Here is a 10,136-nt window from a genome sequence, read left to right as displayed (position 1 = left end):
TGCTGGAGCAACAAAAAACAACGACAGCAACAGCATTTATTTCGAAGACAAAAGGCGTTTAGGATTGGAGAGCCGAGCTTGCTTCGTCAGTGGACTTTCAGAAAAACTGTAGCCGAATTTCTTTTCCGTTAAGCGCAGAGTTGATATAAGCTTCCTGTTGGCTAATGTTACGCCCTTTACCTAGTAGTGACACATTCTGCAACTGCTGTCTTTTATCTGAGGGTCGACGAGAAAGGTATTTAAATCGATGAAGATAGATGGAAAGTCCAGATCCCCGCCATCCCCCCCCAAAAAAAGTTGTTCTCAGCCATAATAAAATACAAGAATATAACAAAACTCAGGGGTACAATATACTTGAAAAATAGTACTGCCTTCTGAGAGAGAGAGAGAGAGAGAGAGAGAGAGAGAGAGAGTGTGTGTTTAAGAATATGTGAACTTCTCAATTTAGACAGAGGCAATTCTTGTGTATTATTGTGTGTCTTCTTGTGTGTGTGTGTGTGTATTGTGTGTTATTGGATAAACAAACCCACATTTGTGTGTGGGCACATATTTAAAAATAAATCTCTACAGAGCTTTCTCCAGCTCTGTCAAGGTATTTTTGCTACTAATAATACACATACATAAATGTGGACTAGTTTCTCCTTGTTAAGATTCATGCTATGAATATTCTATTGTTGTGTATTGTGTGTGTGGCCATTATTATTAATGTGTATTATTATTGTATTATTATAAATGTAATGAGGATGCGACAGATCAAGAATTCCATGCTAGGATCGAAGACCTTGGCATTGCACCACACGAGAAATAACACAGGCGGATGCCCCCCTTGCGGTATCTCTCAAATGCCTAATATCACGATAACTTGACATCCGTTCACCACTAACACCGTCCCGGGCCCCTTGCTCCTCAGGTTTAGTTTGTGTCCGGATTCGTCCGCGGTAGGTGGGATCCCTAGTGAATTCAAAATATCAAAATTTAATTTCAAAATTTCAAAATGGTGGTTCTCATACTCCCGACAATTGTTTTGATAGCAGTGTATAGTGCAATTGGAATCCACAGTGAACAGCCTGAGAGTAAGTGACATTTTATTATTATTATTATTATTATTATTATTATTATTGTGTGTATTATTATGTGTGTGTATTAGTATCAATATAGTTTTACCAGACCACTGAGCTGTTGATCAGCTCTCACAGGGGAGGCCCGAAGGATTTGTTTTTATTTATATTTTTGTTATTTATATTTTGTCAATTCGAATTTTTGATATTTATATTTTTTCAACTAGAATTTTCATATTTATATTTTGCCAATTAGAATTTTTCATATTTATATTCTGTCAATTAGAATTTTGGTATTTATATTTTGTCAATTAGAATTTTTCATATATTTTGTCAATTAGAATTTTTCATATTTATCTCTTGTCAATTTGAATTTTTGATATTTATATTTTGTCAATTAGAATTTTTTATATTTATATTTTGTCAATTAGAATTTTTTATATTTATATCTTGTCAATTAGAATTTTTGATATTTATATTTTGTCAATTAGAATTTTTTATATTTATATCTCGTCAATTAGAATTTTTATATTTATATCTCGTCAATTAGAATTTTTTATATTTATATTTTGTCAATTAGAATTTTTGATATTTTTATTTTGTCAATTAGAATCTTTGATATTCATATTTTGTCAATTAGAATTCTTGATATTTTTATTTTGTCAATTAGAATTTTTGATATTCATATTTTGTCAATTAGAATTTTTGATATATATATATTCTGTCAATTAGAAGTTTTCAAAAACTTTAAAACTGGGTTCATTTCAAATACTGAAGTTCCTGACAAAATTCCACTGGCGATTAATTATTTCCAAGCCCTGTGTCCGCTGCTGATTACACTTTGGACAATAAGTGTTTAATTACTCTTTACAAAGTCAGGACATTCTTGTCGCGTGACTTTACACCATTACGTTTTCCGCTCCAATTGTTAGGCAAAGGGATTTTGGTGTTTATTCATACTGCACCCGTAATTGAAACGATTCTGAGAAATAACTAATACGAATACGGAGAGTCTAGAAATACGATGATTTATATTACACTGAGCATAAAAAGTGCTACGTAAACTTTACATACATACATACATACATACATACATCATCATACACGTACATACATACACACATGCATAATACAATACACACATACTGTGTGTATATATATATATATATATATATATATATATATATATATATATATATATATATTTATATATATATATATATATATATAATATATATATATATATATATATATATATATATATACAATATGTATGTATATGTGTAAAAATTTTTCATCAGTACTTTATACATATAATATATATACAAAATATATATATATATATATATATATATATATATATATATACACATATATGCTGATTGTATACATGTGTGTGCGCGTGTGTGTGAATAATGGGCCTCAAGGTCTAGTGGTTCAGCCACCCCGTCTCATTACTGAGAGAACCCAGGTTCTAATCGCAGATGAATCTGTGCAATACGAACCGATTTGGAAGAGTTTGATAGCAAATCAACACACGGAGAAATGACAAATATACATTACAAAGGTTAATAAAGACACTAATAACTAATTTACAAGGCCTTTTGGCTAATTTGAGGAAACTGGGGTATAAGGGGTATAACTCAAGAACTAGGAGGAGGTGGAGGAGGAGGAGGAGGAGGCGAATGACCTTGAAATGAGGCGAATGACTTTGAAATGTATGGAGAGCAGACCTGATGCTGAATAGAACGGAATGAAATGTATAAAATTTAGGCCAAATGCCAAGCGCTGGGGACCTACGAGGTCTTTCAGCGTTGCAACGGAAATAGACGGTAAAAGGGTCTGAAAGGTGTAACAGGAGGAAAACCTCAAAGCAGTTGTTAGGGGAGAGTGGAGAGTATAAGATGGAAGAAAGCGAATAGGGACGGAGCTTGAGTAAAATGAATGAAAGGGGGGGAGGGGGTCGCAGCCAGGGGCCGAAGGGACGCTGCAAAGAACCTCAAGTAATGCCTACAGTGGACCACCGGAGTTGCACTGGCGGCACTATCCCGATTCGGGTGACCTGATGCTGAAGACTTTTGTAGGGTTATCAAACATCTGCGAGAATTGCTTTTTTTTTTTTTGGGGCAGGGAGATGTAGCTAAGATTACAACTGAAGGAAAAAAAAAATACTCGTACAATGAAGTCCATGTCAAATTATCACTGTATCTGGTGCATATTTCCACAAACAGAACTTTAGACATGAAAACCTGGATATAATTATCAATGACTTTTTTAACTGACAATGACTTTTTAATTGGCAATGACTTTTTAATAAGAGAGAATCAAATCAACAGGTTGCTTTCTGTACCGGGTGAGTGGAACCACAGTTACCCCTAATTATCAGCTGAAACCCAACCAAGACAACTATGTGACGATCAACCACCTTTTCAACCGAACCCAAACCACCAAAATCGTCAATGAGGAAGAGAAATGCGTTTTGCAACTGGTACATTCGACCAGTTCCACCGGAGGCGATGGGTGTCTGACGATGCCATTCAGGGGAGGTAAGCACGAGAGTTTTGTACTCTCTCTCTCTCTCTCTCTCTCTCTCTCTCTCTCTCTCTCTCTCTCAACCTTATAGATATTTCATGTAATGAAGTAGTTTCTATAGGAGTACGTTGCAGGAGGTAAGCACATGAGTGTTGTGCTCACTCTCTCTCTCTCTCTCTCTCTCTCTCTCTCTCTCTCCTCTCTCTCTCTCTCTCTCTCTCTCTCCCTTATAGATATTTCATGTAATGAGTACGCTGCCATATGGAAGAGCTAAGCACATGAGTGTTGTGCTCGCTCTCTCTCTCTCTCTCTCTCTCTCTCTCTCTCTCCTCTCTCTCTCTCTCTCTCTCTCATGTCATGTACTCTTCTTTCTTTTGCGTGGGTTTGAACCGTGTGTGTGTGTGTGTTTATATATATATATATATATATATATATATATATATATATATATATAAATTTCTGACTCATCAGGATCAGACCCAGGCCTTTCAGTGGAGCAGGGCGCTGCCCACTAAGGCCATACAAGTCATAAAGGGAGTTGGAACCTGAGAGCAACTGCCCAAGAATTACCTGGGCAAGCTAACTTCCCAACTTACGACTCAGCACGCTGCTACGCAAGCAGTTAGCTTGCCAGGTAATTCCTTGGATGCCCTGCCCCAGGTTCCAACTTCTTTTATGACTTGTATGGCCTAGTAGGGCAGCGCCCTTGCCTTTCAACTGAAAGACTCAGTTCGATCCTGATGTGAGTGAAATTTATTTCTGTTAAACTTTTTGTGATTGTGTGTTGATTATTTTCTATATATATATATATATATATATATATATATATATATATATATATATATATATATATATATATATATATATATATATATATATATATAATATATATATATATATGTATATATATATATATATATATATATATATATGTATATACACACACATTTCTTTATGTTATCAGAATACACTACCCTGCAGGATTTCGTAACCGAAAGAGGCGGTATTCGTCGCATTGAAATCTCAGAATGAAATTCCACTTAACATCAACGTGTCCTCTCTCCGAGTCGAAAGCGACCAACCAGTCAACGTGGCTTTCGACTGCCCTGGAAGTAAGTACGAAGAAATTCCGTTCGTTCTTAATTCTTCTTAATGCCACTGACCAGTAGATTTTTCCCTTTTTATGATTTCTCTTTTTTTTTTTTTTTTGCTGCACAGCAGCACCAATATGCAGTAAATGCGCTGCGCTGTGGAACAGCCTCCCAGAGGATGCGTGCAGCTGGACCTTCAGAAGTTCAATCGAAGATGCAATGCATTGCTACCCCAATACAAATTGTCCTTGTATTTTAATCATCTACTTGCATTTTTATTTATTTATTAATGTGTTAATTCATCAGGTTTTCTAATAACTTTCGGTATTTCCAATTCCCTTCTGTTACTTCTTTCAAATGAACGCCATAATGTTCCTTGGAAGCTTGAATTTCAAGCCAATGGCCCCTGTGGTGGGCTTGTTCCATGTGAACAGGGTTCAACTTCTGAATACCAGTAATAATGATATTTTTAATCTTTGGTCTGTCATCCTGTTGTGGTAGATGCAACACCAAGCTCGTCAAATACAACTATATGGATAAAACTTTCTTTTAAGTTAGATGAAATCACAATCTAACAACATCTCTTTTTCCCTTCCAGATTGTTTTCAGTTTCGTCAAGCGCTACTTCACGCAAGACCAAAGGGACAAGAAAAAAAAGTTTTTCTGAGGATCTATGGACTGATAGAAGATCTACAGAAAGCTGATAACTCTAAACTGAAGTTTTACAGGTCCGACAGCTGGTCACAACAATCTTTGTGGCCCCTAAGTACTTGGAAACTATCGGAATTAAAGAGCAATGAGTGGATTCCATTTGCCCTCGATACCATTTATACTGAGCTATTTGTAGGTTCCTCAAGGTATTCCTTCAATGTAAGCGTAGAAACACCGCAAAAAGAAACAATTGCTCAATTACCGGAGAAGGATTCTCATAGGTCCTTGTTGATTAACACCACAGATTTATACATTGATTTTGAACAATCGCAAGGAATGCGCTGGGCGATACACTGCCAACCCCGTGAATGTAAATCAAACACCTCAAGTGACATCGCCGATACGCAAGGAGGAACCTCTGCAGGTACAGTCCTTCATAAAAGTTTTTCAACTTCGTTTGCTGAGTGAATGCAATCAGTTACAAAATTTAGCCCAGAGGCCAAGCGCTGAAAGGGACACTGACAGTAAAAAGGCCTGAAAGGCGTAACAGGAGGAAAACCTCAGAGCAGCTGAGCCATGAAACAATTATTAGGAGAATGTGGAACGTAGGTAGGAAGAGAGAGAGTATGAGTGGACGTACAGTACAAGGTATGAAAGGGGTGGTAGCTAGGGACGCTGCAGGGAACCTTAAGTAATGCCTACAGTGCGCCGCGTGAGGTGTACTTCAGTACATCTTAGTTTAACCAGACCACTGAGCTGATTAACAGCTCTCCTAGGGATGGCCCCGAAGGATTAATTTATTTTTGCATTGGCTAGAACCAACTGGTTGGTTACTAACAACTGGGACCCTACAGCTACACTGTGGAATCAGAAAACATTCTGACGAGAAGTGAATTTCTGTCACCAGAAATAAATTCCTCTAATTCTTCATTGGCCGGTCGGAGAGTCGAACGCTGGGCCAACAGCGTGCTAGCCGAGAGCTCTACCCACCCCTCCAATGAAGAACTGTGAGGTGTACAGATGGCACTGACCCCCTAGGGGGGGTGAGTGACATGCATCAGGGTATGGTTGGATGGTATTGAGGATTTGGTTGAATGGTATTTGAGGGAAAAACGCCAAGTGTTGGTAACGAAGAGGCCACTGAATGTCAAAGTGAGTAGTTTACAAGACGATGATTTTGGAAGAGACATGTGATGTTTATCCTAAAGATTAGGAAATAAAATTAGAAATAACAACTTAACAACTTTTGAATGTGGATACTGAGTAGCCTACCCCATCCACTCTCAGTCGTTTTAGAACTTGAATATGAAAGATTCGCGAGACAGCTGCAGCGACAGGTTTTCTGTGCAGCGTATAATGCTGTATGAAACTCTTAGCCACGGCCCATGAAACTCTCAGCCAAGGCCCGGTGGTGGCCTGTGTTGTTGGTAACTATAGCAGTGCCAGATGCACGAGCATGGCTAACTCTAACCTTAAATAAAATAAAAACTACAGAGACTAGAGGACTGTAATTTGGTATGCTTGATGATTGGAAGGTGGATGATAAGTAAGTAGGCATTTTTATGGCAGTGACCTTAATGATGCAATGATTTGGTAAAATGCTTAGTAAGCGAAAAAATATGGCCTAGCGTTAACTAAAAAATTTTTAAAAATCTTTAAAAATCACAAAACTAATAACGGCACCGAAAACTAAACTTGTCTGAAACCAAATCTAACAATGAATTTTTTTCCCCACAGATGGAATCAAGATGGAATACTTTTTCGCAGTCGTCGCTGTCTGCGGGATACTCGTGATCACGACCATCATCCTCTGTTGTATCATTAGGAACAAGGGGAAACAACAACAACAACAACAAACGGCACACACCAGCGCTTCGAGAGAAACAACTGCTGCTCAAGGTAGGATCGCAGGGAGAGGTGAGTTTTCCTGATGTATACAAATGAACATTCATTGGGGTTTCCCCGAAACGTTTCTTGACTTTGTTTGACTGAGAATACACGATAAGACTTATAGCATGGTAGTTAAGGCTAGGCTAGAAGGAATATTTGAATATTATTATTATATTATTCAGATGATGAACCCTACTCATATGGAACAAGCCCACCACAGGGGCACAGACGAATACCACACGACAGATTCCTTTACACGTCACACCTGATCATCTCGTACAAACCACACGAATTCTCTTTTCGCAGAAGGGAATGGACAGGGCGCGGTATACGACTACATCGACCTGCAGGAGTTCCACAACTACTTGGCAAACGCGGCCTCTGAGAAGAGCCTGGCTGACTGCCATGTAGACACTAACGCGATGAAGGCTGCAACCTCTCACACCAGCATCAACAGTATCTACGGTTGTGGCAACGACGTGGAGAATCGTAACACCGACAATGGGACTATTAGGAGATTCAGCCACACGAGTGAAAACAGCCTCTATGGCTGCCACTCGTAAAGATACAACGATTACAAGTTAGAAGAGGGAAACAGTCTTACGAGTGACACAGCACCTAAGGTTACCTTTGCGCACTGACAGATGACCAGAGAGAGAGCAAGTTACCCTTTAGCAACTGACAACATGGCCAGAGGCAGTAACCACTTTAGCAGCACAGAAAACATGGCCCATGAACCGTTACCCTTTGCTTAACAGCCCAGGACCACAGAGAGCAAGTTACCCTTGAGCAACTGACAACATGGCCAGAAAGCAAGTTACTCTTTAGCAACTGACAACATGGCCAGAAAGCAAGTTACCCTTGAGCAACTGACAACATGGCCAGAGACCAAGTTTACCCTGTAGCAACTGAAAACATGGCCAGAGAGCAAGTTACCCTTTAGCGACTGACAGCATGGCCAGAGAGCAAGTTACCCTTTAGCAACTGACAACATGGCCAGAGAGCAAGTTACCCTTGAGCAACTGACAACATGGCCAGAGAGCAAGTTTACCCTGGCCAGAGCAGAGAGACAGCATGAGCCAGAGAGCAAGTTACCCTTTAGCAACTGAAAACATGGCCAGAGAGCAAGTTTACCCTTTAGCAACTGACAACATGGCCAGAGAGCAAGTTTACCCTTTAGCAACTGACATGGCCAGAGAGCAAGTTGCCCTTGAGCTACTGACAACATGGCCAGAGAGCAAGTTTACCCTTTGTAACTGGAAACAACATGGCCAGAGAGCAAGTTTACCTTTGTAACTGACAACATGGCCAGAGAGCAAGTTGCCCTTGAGCTACTGACAACATGGCCAGAGAGCAAGTTGACCCTTTAGCAACTGACAACATGACCAGAGAACTGATGAACTATGATGCATTTTAATCTCTGGAAGTGTATGTGCCCTCAGAACACTTTAAAGAATCTTATTGTTGGATGTGTGAATACGGTGCAGTGACGTTTTGGATCTGAGATAATCTAGAACCCTTAATGCTCTTCCAATCATGTTCAAGTGGTTCTCATAATCCAGTTCTGGACAAGTTGTGAAAAGTTCACGAATCTAAATTTTTAATTATTATTTAAAAACTCCTCGAAATAATATGATTTATGATCGCGGAAGCCATATATCGTACTGTTGGCAAGGCAATATTTTATCATTTAATATGATTTTCTTGGTATAAATATATTGTAAAATCTTGGTTAACAGGGATACATAATTCATATTCAAAGACATAGCAGGAAGAAGCTACACTGCTTTTCAAACAATTTTAGAGTCATGCCTGAACAGGACTTTGTGCTTCTAACATTGCATGGCGGAACAATAACTGCATAAAAGTTGAGACTTTCAACTTATGTGGCCAAACACAGACGTTTATTTCTTTCAGTGTACAGTCCTAGAAATAAAAACAAAGCAAGATTTGCTGGATTCAAACTACAGGCATTATGAAATCATTGTTATGGAAGATATGTTTACGACAAAATAATTTTTATGTATCCAAATAAAATCTATATTTAAGTAAGTTCGTAACCCTAATTTTATCAAATGGCTTTTACCTTAAAATATCACCTTATCTCACTGGAATAAATGATATACTGAACATGAAAGTCGTGGTAAGTGAAACTTATAATTTTGGCGTGATTAGGCGCCTGGAACAATGGCAAAATACAACCGAACGATAGAGACATCATTCATTAATACCAAGTGACCAATGAGGAACAGGCTCGCGTTGAATTGAATTGAACATAGAATTTAGGCCAAAGGCCAAGCGCTGGGACCTATGATGTCATTCAACACTGAAACGGAAATTGACAGTAAGGTCTGAAAGGTGCGTCATCTCTTCTTTCCTACGGAAGATGTACAAGGTGGAAATAATAGCAGGGTTTTTCGTCATAATATCAGAACAGCTCTTAAACGAGAAAATCCAGTTTTTCAGACCCTCGTTGAAATGCAACGAAGGAAAACGCCATTAAGAAGATTACTGAAACTCTGTGGAGTAATGAGCGTCATCTCGTTTTCAGCAACGGCAAAATAAAAACTCAAGAAGATATTGGCGTAGACTTGATAACTTACAAGAAGTGAGATACATTTTATCATTATTATTATTCAGTAGATGAAACCCATTTATATGGAACAACCCCACCACAGGGGCTGCTGACTAGAAATTCAAGCTTCCAAAGAATATTATGGTGTTCATCAGGAAGAAGTAAGAGGAAGTAGAGGGAAATTACAGACAGGAGAGATTTAGAATTCACTGACAAAACAAAATTTCTCCAAGAAGAAAATTGAACTCCAACAATCGGTAAAAATATAAGCATCGAAATTCTGCCTTTTTGTAGTTGACTGAGTCACTGAAAACAGCCTTTTTTTTTTTCAGACAGGAC

General features: G+C 38.4%; 1 protein-coding gene across 3 annotated transcripts; it reads left to right on the top strand.

Moving 5' to 3' along the window:
• Positions 1-904: 904 nt before the first annotated feature.
• Positions 905-9,274, top strand: LOC136840746 (uncharacterized). Of its 3 annotated transcripts, XR_010853726.1 has the most exons (7): positions 905-1,073; positions 3,395-3,604; positions 4,555-4,702; positions 5,280-5,756; positions 7,070-7,249; positions 7,529-7,918; positions 8,187-8,275. XR_010853726.1 is itself a non-coding variant. In XM_067107579.1 (6 exons), exons 4-6 carry the CDS (start codon positions 5,669-5,671, stop codon positions 7,783-7,785), a joined length of 507 nt encoding a protein of 168 aa, XP_066963680.1. In that variant the 5' UTR covers positions 905-1,073; positions 3,395-3,604; positions 4,555-4,702; positions 5,280-5,668; the 3' UTR covers positions 7,786-9,274. The 3 variants fall into 3 exon arrangements, 2 of the variants coding, with proteins under 2 accessions (XP_066963680.1, XP_066963679.1); XM_067107579.1 differs by having other exon boundaries at positions 7,070-7,231; positions 7,529-9,274; XM_067107578.1 differs by having other exon boundaries at positions 7,529-9,274.
• The last annotated feature ends 862 nt before the right edge of the window (positions 9,275-10,136 follow it).

This window comes from Macrobrachium rosenbergii, chromosome 8, assembly GCF_040412425.1.
Source record: "Macrobrachium rosenbergii isolate ZJJX-2024 chromosome 8, ASM4041242v1, whole genome shotgun sequence".
In the NCBI taxonomy this organism is placed as follows: Eukaryota; Metazoa; Arthropoda; class Malacostraca; order Decapoda; family Palaemonidae; genus Macrobrachium; species Macrobrachium rosenbergii.
The sequence above is the reverse complement of the archived record's forward strand: the minus strand, read 5'-3'. Positions and strand labels throughout refer to the sequence as shown.